The sequence below is a fragment of the Phoxinus phoxinus genome (genome assembly GCF_949152265.1).
Source record: "Phoxinus phoxinus genome assembly, chromosome: 10".
In the NCBI taxonomy this organism is placed as follows: domain Eukaryota; kingdom Metazoa; phylum Chordata; class Actinopteri; order Cypriniformes; family Leuciscidae; genus Phoxinus; species Phoxinus phoxinus.
The window spans coordinates 12,995,294-13,016,651 of NC_136885.1; the positions used below are offsets into that span (position 1 = coordinate 12,995,294).

Here is a 21,358-nt window from a genome sequence, read left to right on the forward strand (position 1 = left end):
TCAATAAATATACAGAGAGAACAAACTTAAAAGACAGTTGGCTTTATGTGAGAGCATACAGGTGAAACTCGAAATATTAGAACAGTGTGCAAAAGTTCATTTATTTCAGTAATTAAACTTAAAAGGTGAAACTATTATATACTAATATATTAAATTGACTCATTACATGCAAAGTGAGATATTTCAAGCCTTTATTTGTTATAATTTTGATGACTATGGTTTACAGCTTATGAAAACCTTTTCACAATATTCTAATTTTGAATGTGGGGTTCAACGCTGAAAAAGCACATACATTAACTAAAAATATGATTTAATGGATTATCACTTTTGACCAATAGGTGGCGTAGTTACAAAATTTATGTGATGTGGTCAGAGTGAAGTGAAAATGACACATACAAAGTTTGGTGTCAATATGTCAAGGCATTGCAGATATAAAGCCTGAATAGTCATTTTGGCATCATGCCTCAACTTTGCTGCTGGGGTATACGAAAACGGTTTCATCTATCAACACGAAATCCATAACTTTTACTCGGCACGGTCTGGAGATGACACGATCCAATTTTGGTGAAAAGGAGGAGGTCTAGGAGGAGTTTGAAAAAGTAGGTTTAAAAATAAAATAAATATGGCGGACAGGAAGTTTGACTGACTATGGCAAAATTGGTATCTATGTTTTCAGCATAACCCAAGGAATCTATTGAGATCAGTGTCATTACTATATGCAATTTTATTCAAAATATAAATTTTTGGAAATTTCATTATAACTTTTGACCAAAAGGTGGCGCTGTCTCATAATCTTTTGAGTACCTTTAGGGCCTTGTACTGATGACCCATACTGAGTTTCGTAACGATACGTTCATGCGTTCATAAAATACAGCATTTTAGCATTTATGATTTTTGGACAAACCGTTCAGAAGTTATAAGCAAAAAAATTAATTATTCATATCTCCAGACCAGTAGGTGGCGCTGCGCAGAAACGCAGCATGTAGCCTCAGGTCATGCTTGTGATGACATGTACCAAATTTGGTCTGAATCCGATAAAGCGTTGTGGAGATACAGCCTTAGTCTGTTTTCGTAAGCGCTACGTAAAATGTATTTTCACGGTATTCAAGAACGGTTATTTGAATCACTTTGATTTCCATACATTTTTGTCGTCATGGTCTGGAGATGATCTGGTTCAATTTTCGTGAAATTCGGACCAACGGCCTAGGAGGAGTTCGAAAAAGTAGGTTTTTCGGAAAATTCAAAATGGCGGGAAAACTATTATGACGGAAAATGACGTCAAAGGGTGCAGTCGAATCGTCGTGAGCTCAGGAATCAGAATCAATTTTGTTTCTAGCCCTTGTGGTTCAAAAGTTATTAGCATAAACATGAGTGAAACTTTGGATAGCTGGTGGCGCTATAGGGAATGCGTTGGAGACTCCAAATTTGCTATGGTGATAGTTCAGGCTGTCTTCTATCACTGTGCCAATTTTCATAAGTTTCCCGCAAACAGTTCTATAGGCTGCCATAGACGCCCAGTCGGAAGAAAAGGGAAAAGAAGACGAAATATAGCTGCAAGCAGCAATCACCGGGGCCAAGCGCAAGAGAGACGACAAGACATGCCAAAGTGGCTGGGAGTGTGAGACCAACTGCAGCAAGGAGCAAAAATGGCTGGGAGTGTGAGACCAACAAATTCTCAGAAAATGCATTTAATATATTGAAACTTCTGTTTATAAATCATACTCCCTTAATAAGGAAGTCCAGAGGTTGGCTCTCCACAGAACATAAAATATTCATTTTATTTTATTTTTTCGTGTTCGCATTTATGAGGAAAAAAACAATGTGGACGTGACAGTTCGCCTGAAAGACCGCTTTAAAACTTTCACAGACCTCAAACAGAAAGCACAAAGCCTTTCTTTAAAGGGAATTTTTTTTTGTATTAATTGTATCTTAATTTTAATCAATGTTTCATCAACAAATTATTACCTGGATTTAATAAATAATAAGTAAACATAGCAGACAATAGATAGCCTAATCACGACACGGAGGCGCCGGCGTCTGAAGTGCACATAGGAAGTGCAGCCCGTCTCATAAATGAACCGAAACTCAGCATTGCCTCACAGACCGCAGACTCACTTCTTGCTAGACACCAGTGGATGGACAGCAGACGTCATTTCCGTATCGTCATTCACTTTTCAAATTTGACGCGCCATGCAGATGTTAGTCAGCGGTAAGAAAAAATAATAAACTGTCGATGATGATAGGTCATGTCAGAATTCAAATGCACAAACTAGCTATTTAAAAAAAATAGTCTTGTTTTCAAGGTACTGTGTCGTGTTTTTTAAAGGTATTAGTGAACTCTGGTGTGCCTCAATTCTAGAGAAGGTTGCTCTAGGTTACTTCTCCCACAACCTTACGGGCCTGACTGTGGCATCTTCATTCTGATGGTCAGATTGTGTAATTTCCAATAAATATTGCAAAACCATGAAGTGTTCATTTGATCTGGATTGTTTGGTAAATTGTCTGATCATGTATATTATGAATCTATGTATATTTTAAAAAACAGAAGTGGTTACATTTACAAAAAAAATAAGAATATCCAAAAGGCAAAAAACTGTGGTCAATTAACATGTACAAGTCTGTTGTATTGACAAAACGTTATAGTCCATTGATCTAGGCTGAATTTAAGTCACAAAGAATAGTGATATGATCTGAACAATATATATTTTCGAGGTGGTTCTTGAGTATGCAGTTTGCATGCATTATTGATGTTATAATATTAAGTATATTATTGAGAATTGTTTTATGTAAAGACATTATGATAAAGATCATATTTCAATTTGCACACAGCTTTTATATTAGCCTATATATATATATTATTGAGAATTGTTTTATGTAAAGACATTATGATAAAGATCATATTTCAATTTGCACACAGCTTTTATATTATATATTTTAAAGGTATGTCAGTTTATTTAAAGGAATGTTATAAAGTATTATGTCAGAATTGTCTAAAAAAAACTTTTATTCAAATTTGTTTAAACTGTCTTTATATACCAATACATAATTAAAATGTAAGTAATTTGAAATAGAGAGTATAAAAATTGAGTGACTATAGTGTATTTAATCTTCAATAAACACATCTCATTAATTCCATTCACTCCCACCTAAAAACGGGAGCGCGACTGCGCGCACGTGGGCGGAGCCAGTAATAGCGGCGGTAGTCATGGCGACGGAGAGTGACAGTCGCGCAAGCCAATCACTTGTTTCGTCCCGGTAGGAATTAATGAGCTGTGTTTTTTGAAGATTAAATACACTATAGTCACTCAATTTTTATACTCTCTTTTTCAAAGTACTTACATTTTAATTATGTATTTGTATATAAAGACAGTTTAAGCCAATTTTAAAGATATTACACGTCAGATATTAAAGACGTGTGCAAAAGCCTGCAAAGAATGCTGTCTATCCACTGGTGAAAACAGAAAATAAATATTTTGAAAATATAAAATGAATATATGTCAATCCAAAGGTGAAAACGGAAATTAGCTGCGAAACGGAAATGACGGAGAAAAAGGAAATGACGTAGGCTGTCTATCCACTGGTGTCCAGTCACTGGTGTCTAGCCGGAGGTGAGTCTGCGGGGCTGCAGCTGGATGCTATTGCACAGACCTGAGAAATATATATATTATCAGCATCGTCAAATTCATATTTGCAGCCGACACAGAAAACACTTGTTTATTAATAAACAATTAAAATGTATTCTTGCTTTATTTCACATATTCATTACTTTTGCCAGAAAACGTTTGAAAAGGCATATGACAATGAGCCTAGATCTTTTTTCGCGTACCGTAAGTTACCCCAGTTTGACAACCGTGGCTTTAGCGGATCAACAGCCATTATAAAATGACCCTTCCGATTATAATGCTTTACAATGAACTCTGTTAGGGAGTTATGGCAATTTAACTGTTCAATACAATACCTTACTCACTGGTTGAATAATAAAAACGACATCTCCGCGTCGCTTTTACAACATTTCAAATCCTTTTCTTGCCAGCTTCGAAAAGTCAAGCCAGTGTTGATTCTGGTTCCCTTTCATAGGTTCAAATGAGCGTTCTCTTACGTAGAGTTCTCTCGTACTGCGTCGAAGAACGCTACGGGAAAGATATTTCTTTGTCGAGATTGAAGCCTAAAATTAATCCTTAATTTTGTAATATTGTAAAACGCTTTTCTGAAGCATACAACCTAGGCGGAGCAATACAGCTCACCCATTGGCTGCTCTGCCAGAAAAGCACAGCCTATGCGAGGCCAGAGACGCTGACCAATGAGGACGCTTCGCGCCCTTCTGCGTCACCTCCCGCCCAAACAGGCGTGGCCTAGGCCTATAAATACGAGCATAGCTGTCTAACACGCCGATTTTCTTAAATTCACGAAGCTGCACGCATCGTTGGATTGGATTCGAGCCGCCACAGCCGTTTGGAACAAGCACCTCAGCAGGACGCGCCTCTTACCTGAAGCCGCTGGTCTTCGCCGCCTTCAGCCGCCGTTCCCTGCTGCGCTTCTCCGGCGTGGAATATCCTTTACATTATGTGTGTGTGTTTTGTGTGTGTGTTCGCCGTCGCGTCACACAGTTTTTCACCACTAAAAGAGTCGAGCGTCTTTTTCAAGATGCCTCGCACCTCCTGTGGCTCGTGTAGAGCCCCGCTCAGCGACGGGGGACCACGTGCTTGTGTTTCCTGCCTGGGTGTGATCACGCAGCTTCAGCTCTCGTCGATGGCGGCTGCCATCACTGTAATTGGATGCCTACGGTGACTCTGCGGACTCGCCTGGGGTTCATTACTGAAGCTGCATCTTTCCGCCCGCTGTAGTGCCGCGCCGTGAAAAGCGCCGTGCTCAGCGGATCCCGGAACCTCCCTCCACCACGAGGTGCTCGCCGCTGCTGCCGCCAGCTTCTCCGCCCGCTTCGCTGGACTCTCTGACCGACGGACAAGGGCCGCTGTGTGCCGCCGCGTCCGTCATGGACGAGGGGGAAGCCGCGTCTGTGGAGGACGACTGCTTTTCTCTCCTCGCTTCGGGTAGCGAGGGATGGGCGAGCTCCGAGGATCTCCCCTCCCCCGCCGCTCGTGAGCGTCGACGGAGAAAGACCAGCATCGATGCGCTTGCCGGCTGGATGGCTGCTTTTCTGCAGAGGAACGTACGTTACCGTCCTCACGACCCGCGCCTTTTTCTTCCTGAATTCACGAAGAAATCGCGGAGTCCCGGAAAGCCCCGTTTTCAGCCAGGATGCGCACTTCTGCTTCGAGGAAAGCTACAGTGTTATAATCCCGCCGCGGCCGGATTTCACTAAAATGTCTCGCTCGCACAGTCCCAACATACGCGACCGTGCCAGTGTATTTTGCAGTCACCAAATCGGCATCAATGCTCGTTTGCCTGCACACAGACGCCGTTTTCACGACGCCCCAGGTAAATCTGAAAATGTATTTTCTGGTGTCCCGGCCACGGCCGATGGTGTAATGTGTGTATCCGTAATGCCCACGACCTAGTGCCCATTCGTACACACAAGCACAGCCCTACACAATACAGGGCTTGCACACATAAAATCGACTCGTGTCGATTGTGCAATACATGTAAGTTAGTGAACGTGCCCGCTTTTCAGTGCCCACAATCACTACACACTGCATGTCCCGTGGTTTCTGTAAAAACGAAACGAATGCACGGTCAGTCGGTTCTGATAGACAGTACTCTCTGTGCTACACGGTGTCCCGGCCACAGCCGATGATGTAATGTGTGTAACTGTATGCCCACGACCCAGTGCCCATTCATACACACAAGCACAGCCCCACACAATACAGGGCTTGCACACATAAAATCGTCTCAATGTCGATTGTGCATTATATGTAGTGAGCGTGCCCGCTTTCAAGTGCCCACAATCACTACAAGCTACATGTCAACATGGTTTCTACGGAGCTCGCACCGCGTGCTCTCTCTCTCTCTCTCTCTCAGCTGAGAGAGCTGAGCGCGCGCGCGGGCTGCCCGCTCGATAAGCGCGCCCCCGCATCACGCCATGTTACAGCACACGACTGCTCTCGTGTCGCCGCCATTTCGCGACCAGAGCCCGGTTTTTCAACCCGTGCAAGCACAGCCCCGTACAACACAGGGTCTGCACACATAAAATCGACTCAGGTCGATTGTACTTTACATGTAGTGAGCGTGCCCACTGTCCAGTGCCCACAACCACTACACACTGCACGTTCCGCGGTTTTTCTGTAAAAACGAAACCAACGGACGATCAGTCAGTTCACAAACACAGTATTCCGGGTATTATAAATGTGCCCGCTACCACGCGCCCACGTTTATTCACAAATATACGAGCCCTACGGGCAGCCCCGTTCAACACAGGGTTTGCACACTTAAAATCGACTCGGATCGATTGTGCTTTATATGTAGTAAGCGTGCCCACTGCCAAGTGCCCACAACCACTACACACTGCACGTTCCGCGGTTTCTGTAAAAACGAAACTAACGAACGGTCAGTCAGTACACAAACACAGTGTCCCCGGTGTTATAAATGTGCCCGCCACCAAGCGCCCACGTTTATTCACAAGCATAACGAGCCCTACGGGACTCGTCCCGCGCGCTCTCTCTCGACACAGAGAGCCGAGCGCGCGCGGGATGCATACTGTGTTAAACATGCCCCCCGCCTCACACGCCACGGCGTCCATGTCACAGCACACGGTTGCTCTCGTGTCGCCGCCATTTCGCGACCAGGGCCCAGATTAAATTCAACCCCTAGTCACACGTGCAGATGCATGGGAAAGACTTCCCGGGGTCTCAGAATGGGTGCTAGAGACTATAAAAAGAGGCTATTCGCTACAGTTTCATCGACGCCCTCCCCGTTTCACGGGAAAAGTCGAAACCACGGTGAAAACAGAAGTAGCACATCTACTTCGAGCCGAAATAGCGAAGCTATTGAGCAAAGGGGCCATAGAGCCTTTATCTCAGAGCGAAGGGGGTCTGTACAGCAGATATTTTCTGGTACCGAAAAAAGACGGGGGTCTCAGACCCATTTTAGATCTCAGGCATCTGAACAAAGCGCTGACAAAGCGAAAGTTCAGAATGCTCACGACCAGAAGAATCCTCGCGCAAATTCGCCGAGGAGACTGGTTTATGGCGATAGATCTGAAAGACGCGTATTTCCACATACAAATTGCGTCACGTCACAGGCGATTTTTGAGATTCGCCTTCGAGGGCCGGGCATATCAGTACACAGTCCTGCCATTCGGCCTGTCTCTAGCACCTCGTACATTTACAGTGTGCATGGACGCGGCGCTGGCACCCCTGAGACTCCGAGGCGTTCGAATTCTGAACTATTTGGACGATTGGCTAATTCTGGCTCAATCGCCGTCAGAACTCGCTCACCACAAGACACTAATACTCGATCACCTCGAGTGCTTAGGTCTGAGAGTCAATTGGGAGAAAAGTTCACTGTTTCCCAGTCAAAGGATCTCCTTTTTAGGACTGGATCTGAACTCACTGTCTATGACAGCACAGCTGTCATCACAGCGCAGGCGAAATACCCTGCAAATGGCGAAATCCTTCCGCAGCGGCCACATAGTGCCACTCAGGAGATTTCAGAAAATGCTGGGCCTCATGGCCTCAGCCTCAACAGTGCTGCAGTTGGGCCTGCTGCGCATGCGGCCACTACAGTTCTGGTTGAGAACGCGCGTACCGCGCCGAGCATGGTTACACGGTCGTTATCGCCTCAAGGTCACTCAGGAATGCATTTCAGCCCTGACACCATGGAGAGCGTCAGACTGGTACCGGTCAGGTGTAAGCCTGGGGACTTCCTCGAGCCTGAAGGTGGTGTCCACGAACGCGTCCACCTCAGGCTGGGGAGCACTGCTCGACGGCAGACCGCTCTTTGGCCAGTGGGCAGAGCGGGCCAAACTACCGCACATAAACTGCCTGGAAATGATGGCGGTGGACTTTGCGCTGAGGTGCTTCTGTCCCCGGATAAAAGGACACCACGTCCTGGTCCGCTCGGACAACATGTCGGTAGTAGCCTACATAAACCGCCAGGGTGGCGTGAGATCCCGGAACCTATTCAGGTTAGCGGAACGCATACTGGTGTGGGCCCAGCACAACCTGCACTCGTTAAGAGCAATGCACGTGCCAGGCCACTTGAACGTAGGCCCGGACGGACTCTCACGGGACAACGTTCCTACGGGAGAGTGGTCCCTACACACACAGACAGTGCGTCTGCTGTGGAAAACGTTCGGCAGAGCGGAAATAGACCTGTTTGCAAACCAGGAAAACGCTCACTGCCCAGAATTCTTTTCGAAGAGCACGAACGCGCTGGCCAGAGTCTGGCCCCGCCGTCCGCTCTATGCTTTTCCTCCTGTCTCACTCCTGCCTCAAGTGCTGGAGCGTATCGAGGAGAGCGGATGCTCAGTACTACTAGTTGCTCCATACTGGACGAATCAGACCTGGTTCCCAGCTTTGATGCGACTGAAAAGTACTGCCCCGTGGCCGATTCCAGTGAGGAGAGACCTCCTCTCACAGGCCAAGGGCTCGATTCTGCATCCTCACCCCGAGCTTTGGTCCCTACACGTATGGGCCATAAACGGGTACCCGCTAACCTCCCAAGAGGAGTGTTAGACACGATCGAACAAGCTAGGGCTCCGTCTACTAGACGACTCTACGCTTCCAAATGGTCGGTGTTCTCTGGATGGTGTTCAGATCAAGGTCTGTCACCACTTCAGTGTGGAGAACCGGAGATTCTCTCCTTCTTGCAAGAGCTATTGGATAAGGGAAGAACCCCATCCACGCTCAAAGTCTATGTGGCTGCCATATCAGCGTTCGTTAATCCAACGCTTGGCCGTTCACTAGGCAGGAACGACTTGGTGGTCCGCTTCCTTAGAGGCGCCAGGAGGTTAAACCCTCCAAGGCCTCCTTCAGTCCCCGTTTGGGACCTTTCTACAGTGTTGAACGCTATGAAAGGGGCCCCTTTCGAGCCTATTCACTCAGTTGACATGAAACACCTGTCTTTCAAGACCGTGTTTCTTTTGGCTCTCGCTTCAGTGAAGCGTGTGGGAGACTTGCAAGCGCTCTCAGTGAGAGCTTCTTGTATGGAGTTCGGGCCAAACGACTCTGTAGTCGTACTGAAACCGAAGCATGGGTACGTGCCTAAGTCCCTCAACACACCGTTCAGGGCTCAGGTCATCTCCCTATCGGCCCTGCCGGCCTCAGAGGACGGAAATAGCTCCCTTTGCCCGGTCAGGGCATTAAGAGCTTACGTGTCCCGCTCCGCTGTTTTTCGACAGACGGAGCAGCTCTTTGTTTCGTTCAGCGGACGCTCCAAGGGGCGAGCCGCGACGAAACAGAGTCTGTCTCGATGGGTAGTGGACGCCATTGCGCTAGCCTACGCATCTAGAGGTTTGGAATGCCCTTTGGGCATCAGAGCACATTCCACGAGAGGCATGGCCTCTTCATGGGCTTGGTATAGCGGAATCTCGTTACAAGATATCTGTATGGCGGCAGGCTGGGCCTTCCCGTCTACATTTATTAGGTTCTATAACCTAGAGGTTCCTGCGTTGCAGGCTAAACTGCTCTCGGTCTAGAAGACTATGTATAAGTGCTCCTGCCCCGCGCTGCGGCCCAGGTCACTTCAATGTTAATATGTATAAGTGTTCCTGCCCCGCGCTGCGGCCCAGGTCACTTCAATGTTTAATATGTATAAGTGTTCCTGCCCCGCGCTGCGGCCCAGGTCACTTCAATGTTTAAGCATCACTCACTGACAATGTGTCCCATGAGCATGCTATTACCCCTCATATATATCTATATTTACATATATATGCTATTATGCCTTAAGAGGCACTACTATAAAGGGATGATGCTATTTTAGCCGCTCTCCCTATACTTCTTGGGGTAGGCACTTGTATACCAGGGCGCGCGCGCCCTTAGGTGTCTGTGTCGGTCCAAGAGCACGCACGGCGGTTTACATAGGGTTCCCGTAGCGTTCTTCGACGCAGTACGAGAGAACTCTACGTAAGAGAACGTACTCGGTTACTAACGTAACCTCGGTTCTCTCTAGAAGAGGGAACGAGTACTGCGTCTCATGGCCGTGCGTGCCCACGCTGCGTCGCTTCATTGACGAAAATCGGCGTGTTAGACAGCTATGCTCGTATTTATAGGCCTAGGCCACGCCTGTTTGGGCGGGAGGTGACGCAGAAGGGCGCGAAGCGTCCTCATTGGTCAGCGTCTCTGGCCTCGCATAGGCTGTGCTTTTCTGGCAGAGCAGCCAATGGGTGAGCTGTATTGCTCCGCCTAGGTTGTATGCTTCAGAAAAGCGTTTTACAATATTACAAAATTAAGGATTAATTTTAGGCTTCAATCTCGAAAAAGAAATATCTTTCCCGTAGCGTTCTTCGACGCAGTACTCGTTCCCTCTTCTAGAGAGAACCGAGGTTACGTTAGTAACCGAGTACGTTCTCAATTTGCACGCAGACTGTCTGCATTTTTGGTAAAGTATGATTTCACTTTTCTAACTTTAGCTAGTGTGTAATGTTGCTGTTTGAGCATAAACAACATCTGCAAATGTACAACGCTCAAAGATCTAAGCAAAGGAAGATATTTGCTTTTAAAGAAAATGACTACAACAAACGGCTAGTAGGGACTACACGACATTCCTCCTGGGTTAGTGACACCAGCAACCCTAAAATTAACATTTATGTATTAACTCGTTTAAATTTTAATTTTAAAGAAGGAAAAAGCTGTAGTGTGCATTTAACTTAACCACAAACAAGCTCAACAACCTTTTCAGTATGGAGCAAAAACAAAAAAACAGTAAGGTAGGATACACATTAGTGGAAGACAATTCACCAATAAATAAAATTATTATTTTTATTTATCAAGAACTGATTTAAAATAAATACCTACGTCAGACAAAAATAATAATACATAAAACGATTTTTGTGCTGAACAGAGCATATGCAATCTTCAACTAATGGTGATTCAAATCTTTCTTTAAAATATTTGTCCGGCCTCATTATGTGATAACACTTCAATCAACAGGTGAGCTCATGTTAACAGTTACACAAAATGAAACAAATCCTTACAACAAGGTAGTAAACTGATACAGACATTTCATCAGTGATACGAAGGTGATAAACTGTGGCTAACACATAAAATTACAAAAAAATTAGTTGTGATGCTGGATATATAATATCCATATTGCATGGTGCTTATATCCAAAGAAATGTATAAGATAGTTGACAACTAGAAAAACTAAGGGTGGGGGAAAACACAAAGCTTGACATTCTTTTGCAAAGCATTTAGAAGAAAAAGGTTCAAGTATGTCTCTTCATTATTAGCTTCATCTTGCAGTGGCCTCTGCTGGCGGTGAGCGGTATGTTAAGCAGGTCTTTATGGCAAGGCTTCTCCATTGAGCTCTATTGCCAGTTTAGCGTCTGTGCCCGTCTGTACGAGTAGCGTGCCGAAAAACTGGCCCGCAGCGGCCGGCACAAACTGCACAGGGAGGTTGATGTAGTGTTGTGATCTAGAAAGCCACATGGAAAAAGGTTCAAATGTTTGAAAACATGCAGGTATATAATAGCACATCTAACTAGCTTGCTGACGCTGAAAGACGCTGATGACGTGTTATCTGGTGCGCCCGAGCTTCATTTATAGACTGAGGGAGACGCACACTGTAAAAAAAAAAAATCAATCTTCGCAAACATGTCTAAGGATTTCGACACAGAGGAAGACTTGCATTTTTTTGCCCAGCAATATTTATTTGAACCCAAATACACGGCGCACCAGATAACACGTCATCAGCGTCTCACGTCAGACTGTGGAATCGTGAACACGGATTGACAACAGACCCGGAAGAGAATACAATGCTGAATAAAGTCTTATTTTGTGTTATTTTTGGACCAAAAAGTATTTTCGATGCTTCAAAAAATTCTAACTAACCCACTGATGTCACACGGACTACTTTGATGATGTTTTTATTACCTTTATGTCCTTTATGGACAGTATACCGTACATACATTTTCAATGGAGGGACAGAAAGCTCTCGGACTAAATATCTAAAATATCTTAAACTGTGTTCCGAAGATGAACGGAGGTCTTACGGGCTTAGAACGACATGAGGGTGAGTCATTAATGACATTTTAAATTTTGGGTGAACTAACCCTTTAACGCAAAAAAAATCTAAAAAAAAAAAAATCTAGCCAACTGATGTGGAATGCATAACTTCATAAATAATTTTTAATTTGAGTTTCATTTAAACTCAAAGTTGTTTGAATATTTTATAACATCACACACACACTTAGAACACAATCACATGCTTACAGTGCTACAAACCACAAAAGAAAACACACTGGCCGACCTGTGGCTGAGCTCAGAATCAGAGCCTTCACATCAGGCATTGGCAGCAGGAAGTGACATGGAACGCTTCAATAAAATCTCTACTTGCTATTATTTCTTAAATTGGCTTAAGCAAGACTTAATACTACTAGAGAATAAGCAAGAGAAAATGTAACTCACCTTAGAGAATAATTTGAATGCTTGATGTGGAAAGGCTCTTTAGGACTTATGAATTTTAGCTGCAAGTTAATTAGAAAAGCTCAAAATAAGTCTCATGCCAGACATTTAGGAGCAGCAATAATAACACTGCACACATCAACATGCAATATGACTGAAGTTGTTAGACTTGAATGTATTTTATGTGTAAATAATTGCTCTGTGAACTCAATGTATTTTTCCTCACAGAAACAGAACTTTGCACAACTGTGAAGTGCCTGTTTTGATTAGTTATTGCCGCTTTACTACTTTGAAGGTCATTAGTGTTCTCACCTCATGCGTATCGAAGGAGTTATTTCTGAAGTTAACCTTCAGCGTGCTGGTGACGCCCACACGTGTGGCAGGAAATGTGTACAGACTTTGGGGTGCATACACTCCCCTCTTTTGGGTCTCAGTTGAAGATCTGGATGAATTAAAGATAAACAGCAAAATATGCCCTATGAAATGTTTTAGAGGGGAAAATACAATCTTTCTCTATAGATCAGATTTAGATTAGCGGCAGATTGTAGTGTTGAGTTCTGCATGTTAATAAGACATGTGAAAGTGAACTTCAGTGTGAAAGACTCTCTTACCCTGTCTTTGAGCCTGCAGACTCCAGTCTCTTCCTGTTCTTCACAGTGGCTTCTGTTTTAACCAATGAGCAATTTTCTTTAACACTCGCTCCTTCTCCTGCTCTTATGCCCTGCACACACAAATTAATACACTCAAAAACTGTGAAAGACTGCCATTCCCAATTAGATTACTGCACATGTATTACTTTTTGCTTCTCTCAGATTAACGCATGACTGAAACAACACGTTCAGCTATCAATGGGAGTTGCATTAGGTTAGTATGGTTATAAAAGACACTACAGAACACCTCATTCAAGAGACTTACAGCGCCGCACAGCTGGAAGCGAACACGGCTCTTGTGCTGAGGTTTGGCTGCAGGGTGGCATTCCAAATCCCAAAACTGGGCATAATCTCCTCGGTCACGTGGGAGGAAAGTGATTGGAACCTTTTAACAAAGCACCACCAAAAAAGGGTTAAGTCGGGTAAAATTGCATTAGATCTGTCAGAGACAAGATGATGTTTTGACACACAGCCCTACCTTCATCCTCTCTTGAATCCCCAAAGTCCCAGATACCTTCTCACACCTGAAGGCAGAGTATGTGGCACGATAAACATCTCCACTGCTATCAACACCCTGAACCAAGAGACAACAGCAAAGTCAAAATCAATAAATCCCTCAGGAATGAAAGGTTTCAAAATTCTTACATAAGTGCCAAAAATCACACACCTTCACATATGGAGGTGCAAATGAAGACAGGTACCACCTCACCTCCTCTCCATGATTCTCCACCTCCAGGGAAGATTCTGTACAAAGAAAAGAAGCTTTCCTTACACAATTTTAATAGGCCAAGATTTCAGATTTATATTGAGAGTTCTAATGTCTCAAACTGATCAAAATCCTGTTACTGGACAAATAATGACAGGTAATTTTGGAGAAAGTGAATGTACAGAGATAGTGAATGTACATTAAGTTCAGATGGCATGTTATAAAGTTACCTGATGACTCTCCAGAGGCAGTGGGCGAGAAGACCAGGGTTCGGTTCTTGATCTCAACCTGAGGTTGGGCGCTGTTGCTCTGAGGTTTCTGTCCTGGTATGGTAGGGGTCTCAGCCTGAGGGGGTAGTGGGCATAAAGAGCGGTCCGTGGCACAGCTAGTGGCAGAGACATCCATGGCCAGATCCTGTCGAATCTGGACTTTAATGGACTAAGAAAGAGACATAAGAATAGACGTTAAGGACTTTAATGGACTTCAAAGAAAGAGACATAAGAATAGACGTTACGGAGAGAGCAACACCATGATGTTTTATTTGCACCCGCAGTAACAAATTCCTCTGTACAAAATGTTTTTTTAAATGCACATTTCTGTTATTAAACTCACTGGAATGCTTTGCTCCACATGCTTGTGCAACTGTTCACAGTCAGTTCAAATTTGATTATTGGTCTCTGATTGGAATCTGATCTAAAGGATTGACTGTCCACATTGTGTATCGCAACGGTTGAGATCTGATTTGTTTCCCCGTGGTGCTGTTTAGTTTTCTGAAATCTCTGCATTGGCTTCTATGGCGAAGAAATTTCATTGTATTCCAATGGCAAAAAACAGCATTAGCAACATGGAGACGTTTGCAATACAGATGCTGTCAATGGCAAGCCGCGATGCTGGACTACTACATTTTATATGAAGCAGCGGCAGAAACAGGTGAGGCTGGCAAACGCAACTGCTACCATCTCCGCTGGTCTCAAAAGAGGCGTGTAGGCCAGGCCGACTAGCAGTAAACCGAAATGTTCTGCTCGATCTGTACTTTGCAACAACCTTATTTCTGCAACAATTTCAGCATGTTTCCAACAATGTCTGAAATGTTTACGTTTTACGTGGCATAAGAAAGTGACAGACAGAATTGCTACAAACAAATTGATCAGAGCAGTCAGACTGAAATGAGAAACCAGAAATGTGATTTGAATAGGATAAGAACATTATACTTTAATATTATTTTCTGTGGTAAAGGACATGCTGTCACACTTGTTGATAAACGTGATGAGATGGTACGGTTTCAGTAAGGTCTAAAAAATAGACAGAATGTCAGTTTGTCAAAATTGGGTTTTCATTAAATTATTATTCTATAACATCTTGTCTATAGTGAATTTGCCAAGATGTATTCAGAGATTAGTTTAGTGCAGGAAAATAGTCTTTTCAGCTTGCCACTATAAATGGCTGTCTTTCTCTTTAAGAACACGCCCAGCGGAGGCGTTTAAAAAAAAAAAAAAACCTGCCATACCATAGCTCTCCTTCTCTTAACACTATAGAGACAGTTCACCTATCAAGAAGATCCTGTGTAAACTACAACGGCACGCAAGGTTTTTGTTCATTTAACTTTTTTATCCAACGTTATCGTGAGATGCAGAGCGGAGCACAAGATAACGACGTCTGAAGTAGCCGCTTAAAAGATCTTGCTCGCCTCTCAATCGTCCGATTTCAAAAAGGTTTTCACAGATTGGGTATCATTCGGAAGCTTACGAACTCAAAATTCATCCTATGATGATTACTAAAATATGTGATATGGAAAAAAAAAGAGCCAATCTTCCCGCTAGCACGACATGACCGTTAATTAAACCTGTTTTTCTCAAAATTCCATTCCTGAAAATCATAGCGATCAGCCGACTTCAGAGAACCATAACTTGTTACCGACAAACGATGAAAGAAATAAAAACAGATTTGGAAAGGGCTTGAAACCAGCTCTAATATTGTATCAAAACCTGTAATGGGTCAAATTTCACCATGTGGTGGGTTTTCCCAGATCGCATCACATACATATATATAAACTTTTTTTTTTTAGGGAAACTCTAGTACCTTCTGTTGATTATCACACTGTACATAGATCTGTCCACTCCAGGGCAGCATTGAGGATTTGGTTGCCAGAGAGGGATTGGGACTGATGAGGATTTGTAAGTGGCTCCTGAAAAAAAAAAAACCTATAGATTAAAATTTGTTGAAATGCCAAATATTTATATCAGCCATGTGCTTTAAATGAAATATGAGAGCAAAATGTTAAGGTGACAGCGTTTCATTGATTTTCCTGGTGTTTGTTTATATGCAAGTCTCGTACTGAGGTTCAATGACTCCGTGCTGTGGGGTGATGGTAAGGCAGTGGGCAGGCCAGGACAGCTCAAAGCTCAGCTCTCTGTTTGAGCGGTTCAGTATTTGCACATGCCTGGTGTCAGCTGCACTGTCTGCAAATAAACCAACGGAAAATAACATTCAGAGGGGAAAGCATTCGATCCCACTATGCTAAGTGCATTTGCTTTAAACACATACTAATGTTCTAACACTTAAACCACTCGAGGTCATTTTCAATATCACATTCCTAAACTAAATGAGTCTTACTGATAGTGGGTGCAGTGAGAACCAGCTGTTCAGGCTTGATGCTCCAGGTGTTCTCCAGGTTCAGCTCTGTTTGTTTCAGCACAGGTCCTGATGGGCTTAATGGAGGACCTTTGACTGGCAGCACGTCCAGAGAAACATTACTGATGTAACGGCCTGATGACCCCAAACCGCTGCGTGGAGAACTACACATTAACTTTATCAGCACCGTAAAGTCTGAAAGCATTCTTTTGTGTTCACGATGTTATTCGTTGAGGATGATTACCTGTCTGATTCGGAAGCCTGCCGTTGTGAAGGTCTGATGGACTCCATATGGTCGCTCTCTCCAGAGTCTGACATTTCCACAGTGCCAAACAGTGACAGCATCACTTTGCTCATGTTGCCATAGAAAATTTGAGCTTCATTTGGCCTCTGAGGCAAATCATAGGCTGAAAAAGCCAAAAAATAAATACCAGGGTCAGTTGAGTAAAAGCGATTCAATTTTTGGGTAAGAACATCCAATCTTACCCTCCTGAACCTGCTCCTCCCCGAGGAACATTTCATCAAAGGGGATACTCTTCAACAAGCTGTTCTCAGACAGTACTTTATTCCCTGCTTCTGGTTTGATTTGTAGTAACCTTGAAAACGGATTAAAATACAAAGTTATAAAACATGATTTACCATCACACAAAGTCTAAAAATGTTACCTTTCATTATTTTCTTTTCAGTAGTTTTCCATTTTTAAATGTTAATTTATTCCTAGAATGGTGCTCAAGAATCAGCTCTTATCAATGCTGTGCTGATATTTTTCAGGAAACATACATTGCTATTCTTGGTTTATTGAATCTATACAAACTACATCTAACTATCTACATTCTATTTATTGAAGAATCTTGAGGAAAAAAAAAAACATTTGAAAAAGAAATTTCATTTTACATCATAAATGCATTTACAGTTACTTTTGATCAATTTAATGCATTTTTGCTAACAAGTTATTCTATTTACCCCAAACTTAGAGAAACTCACGGTTTCTGCAATAATATTAAGCAGCAAAAATGATTTAATCATTGATAAGAAGAAATGTTTCTTTAGCACCAAATCAGCATGTTTTGTTTAAGCTTTGTATCAGGAATACATTACATTTAAAAAAATGGAAAACAGTAAAACACTACTTTTTAATAGAAATAAGAGACTTTAAAAACATAAAAAAACAAAACGAATGGCGGTATGCCACCCCATGCATAGTTAGTTACTTTCAAATGTAAATTGTGACCATTTATGAAATATTTTACAAAAATTCTCATTTAATCTGAGAATTTAGCCAATCGAGTCAAATGAGAAAAGTCACTGACTTCCTGAACTGTTGTCGAGAGACCTCGTCCCCACAGAAGAGGCAGACAGTTGAAAGGAGAGCGGCAGCGGACTGACAGAGTGCCTGCTCTCTGCGTGAAGCCTTCATCGCTATGGTGATCACCTGTAGAAGCAGCACTGATAAATCTTCCAAGCAAATACAGGTGTAAACATGGATGGCAGTCCAAAAGCAATTTCTGAATAAAATCTATAAAATGTTATGTGGAAGAAATCTTTTCTAAAATCAACAAAATACAAAATCAACACAACAAAATATTTAGATTTTAGTCAAATGTGCACTTGGCTCACCTCCTGCGTTCTCTCTTTCAGAACAAACTGTGAAGGGGATAAGCTAATAATGGTCGAGTCCATGACAGCTCGATTCTGAAGATTGCTGTAGGGGACCACTTTCACAAAGGCAGCACGTGAGCCCGTGTTTCGCACGCACACGCAGAGTTTACTGACACGGCCGGCCTGCACTCCACCAATCGTGGCCACATAGCCATCAGAACGCTTCCTCAACTCCTCCAGGATCACGTTACTTGTGCCGCCATATCCCGACAAAGGGATCTGAGAACACCATGATTAAGTGTGACACCACCTATTTGTGACAATATTATGGTTTATCAGAGATTATAAATAAACTCACAGTGAACTTGACCCCAGGCTGGGAGGCACGAGCAGCAGACTGCTTGATCTCCAGTTTGGCTAGCATAGAGGCAACGCGCGTGGGAGCAAAGAGCAGATGAACAGTCACATCCTCTTTGGGTTTGATTGACAGCTCTCTGTTACGCGTCAGTCGCTCATCTGGGCCGAATGAACTCTGCAGCTGGAGGGTTGAGACAGAAAAAGACAAAGGAGAGAAGAGATAAACAAATGTGGATAGACAAATGTGAATAATACTGCCACCGGTTCTACAAAACTATTGGCCTAGGATAACCAGCTCCTTAGAGTGCAACAGTTGGGTTCTGGAAGTAAAAAACAAAACAAACATGCATGTAAAAACAGACCTACTGTGAGTTCAGAGGTTGTTAATCGATGGTAAGTGCTTTTGTTAAAGCCATGTGTATTCAACTTTTAAAATTTATGGTGAAAAACCCAAAATTCCACCAGAGTATCACGGCAAGCAAATCACACCAAAAGAGCTTGCAGGGAACGGCCACTCCCATCAAGCACTGTGAATGACGTGATAGAGTCGTTCTCCCTACACTCTCAAGTATTTGTGTATATAGTCCCAAGTATTTTATTACAACTGCCAATCAGAAATTAATTGAAATGAATGGGAAATATTGTTCTTATTAAAAATAAAAAAATATTATGAAATACAACAAAGAAATGCATTTCTAAGGCAATAATACTAATGCCGCTACACACAATCCAATTAGAGTGCTTCACTTGTCAGCCTGTGCACAGCAGCTATACAGGTGTAAATATTGAAGTTATGCTCATTCTATTAATCATACCTCTTACTACTACTTGATACACATCTTCATTATCCATTTCTGTGTTTGTTCGGTTGTCTGCATTTCTTTGTAATGGACAAACGCTGTACTGAAAACATGCTGCGTGCCGTTGGTATTGGAGCATTTTAATGAGTACGAGTACAAAAGCGCAGTATCAGGTCCAAACCAATACTGGTATCAGTATTATTTAATTTAATTTCTTTGCTTTCAAATGTTAAACCATAAAGCTCTTATTTTGGCAGATAATTAGAGAGTCTCTGTTGTTGACAAGAATGGTTTATGAATCTGTTATTTCAAATATGGGAAAAATGTTGTCGTGTTGCATTTTCGAATGCACATAAGCAAACCAAAATCTCTGTACAGAGTTCACGTGGAGCAGTATTTACTGCAAACCATGCTGTCCGAGACACTGAAAATCATAAGCTGCTTGCATGTAACTTAAGACAGCTGCGCTTTACTCTAAAATATGCAGCAGCAAGTTATCGACCAGCTGGTGAGCATCAGTTTCATACAGCAAAATGAAGAACGTACACAACTAAATGCTGTGTCCCAATTTACATACCATCCATCCTAAATAGTATTCCAAATGAGAATTAGTGTCTTACAGCTCATAGTTTGTTATAGACTTAGATATGTTATAGTGCAGATCCATGCACACTTTAATGGCTAATATTGCCCACAACCCATTGCGCGTTGGACAAGGATTCTATTAAAACTGCAAACATGAGTAAAACATCTAAAAAAAAAAAACTACAAACATGGCAGATGTGCAAGACCAACCGTTTAGATTGATTATTAATTTCTCAAACCCATAAACCTCTTAATCTGTCTCTAACCTGACGAAAAGGTATTTATTCAATGTTATCCACATTATATTTCATCTGCAACAGCATTGTGAACTTTGCATAAAGATGGATTTACAGATTAATGACCAAACATGCCTTTATAAAACACATGAGAAGAGTTCTCCGCATGAAAGATTCACGACTGGCAGATCAACGTGCTACTACATTTCTGTCCAATTTGGAAAGAAATTAAATAAAACATGGAGGATTCAACTGTGACAAAATGATTAACAGGGCAGTTTATACGGTGGCAGGATGTAAATAACCATGCGGCAATTGCGTCTTTAACGGACTGCTCTATGATTTAGTAGTATGTCCCAAAGCTTGCCTACTATTATGCCACACACTCAAAAGTATGTACTTTTTCTTCACAAAAACAGTACATACATTTAGGGCATAGTTGCTGTGTCCTAATTTGCCAATTTTATACTGAGTTAGCTTACCTGGAAACAATCTTGGTCTTGACCCCTGATGAGAAGTCTGAGTTGCTGTGGTGTAGAGGGTGAATTGTTTCTTAGCACCAGTTTCTGTTGCCTGCAAACACAAAAGCATTATCCACACACATTTAATTTGTACGTTTACATTTACAGCAGTTTCTTTGACTTTCTATTAACGGTTCTTCGTGGGTGGAGAACGATACAGTTCGGTTTTTCACTGTTTCGGCACGCATTTCCACGGTGGTTAATCTCAAATCTAACGACGCATCTATGATTTGGTAAAAAAAAAAAAAAAAAAAAAAGCTGCACAAAACTGACATTAACGGAATTCTGTCTATGAATACACTCATGTGAATACACATACACGCATGTTTCATGTGAGAGTAGCTGTCCAGTCAACTTAGTATGTAAATCTGTTGCTGACATCAATTCCTTAAATGCTGGCGTGTTGCAGTTCAGCATGGCAAGCGAAGGAGACACGCCGCTGATAGAGCTGTTTAAACAGGAGCCCAGTGCGAATTCGAAAAGACAAAACAATAACGAAAGAGGTGATCAGGACTTGACAATGAGAACAGCCTAAATGCCCATGGACAGCGTGAAAGACGCTTGGGACAGTTGACAGAACTGTCACTGTCCCAATCGGGCCAGTGCTGAATCATCATGAAACTATTATTTACATGTGTTAAGCTTGCCAATTTAAACGTTTAAGCGAAAGATGACGTGCAACTTGTGCATGTTATGAGAGGTTTTCTGTGAATAAATGGAGTTCTAATGTCTTGTGCTTGAACAAGACGGAC

General features: G+C 42.7%; 1 protein-coding gene across 5 annotated transcripts in view; it reads right to left on the reverse strand.

Moving 5' to 3' along the window:
* Positions 1 to 10,863: 10,863 nt before the first annotated feature.
* cep192 (centrosomal protein 192) overlaps positions 10,864 to 21,358 on the reverse strand; it is a 33,211-nt gene continuing 22,716 nt past the window's right edge. For 2 of the 5 annotated variants that reach the window (XM_079626113.1, XM_079626112.1), the window contains exons 32-48: positions 20,568 to 20,658; positions 18,466 to 18,645; positions 18,126 to 18,386; positions 17,819 to 17,940; positions 16,995 to 17,104; positions 16,753 to 16,915; positions 16,491 to 16,672; positions 16,213 to 16,336; positions 15,957 to 16,062; positions 14,108 to 14,315; positions 13,839 to 13,915; positions 13,650 to 13,745; positions 13,437 to 13,556; positions 13,133 to 13,242; positions 12,834 to 12,963; positions 12,525 to 12,583; positions 10,864 to 11,532 (exon numbers count right to left, since the gene is read on the reverse strand). In XM_079626113.1, the coding sequence (XP_079482239.1) occupies positions 11,400 to 11,532; positions 12,525 to 12,583; positions 12,834 to 12,963; positions 13,133 to 13,242; positions 13,437 to 13,556; positions 13,650 to 13,745; positions 13,839 to 13,915; positions 14,108 to 14,315; positions 15,957 to 16,062; positions 16,213 to 16,336; positions 16,491 to 16,672; positions 16,753 to 16,915; positions 16,995 to 17,104; positions 17,819 to 17,940; positions 18,126 to 18,386; positions 18,466 to 18,645; positions 20,568 to 20,658 (2,272 nt within the window). In that variant the 3' untranslated portion in view covers positions 10,864 to 11,399. The remainder of the gene's footprint in view (positions 11,533 to 12,524; positions 12,584 to 12,833; positions 12,964 to 13,132; positions 13,243 to 13,436; positions 13,557 to 13,649; positions 13,746 to 13,838; positions 13,916 to 14,107; positions 14,316 to 15,956; positions 16,063 to 16,212; positions 16,337 to 16,490; positions 16,673 to 16,752; positions 16,916 to 16,994; positions 17,105 to 17,818; positions 17,941 to 18,125; positions 18,387 to 18,465; positions 18,646 to 20,567; positions 20,659 to 21,358) is intronic. The other 3 variants (XM_079626114.1, XM_079626116.1, XM_079626115.1) reach the window with 3 other exon arrangements.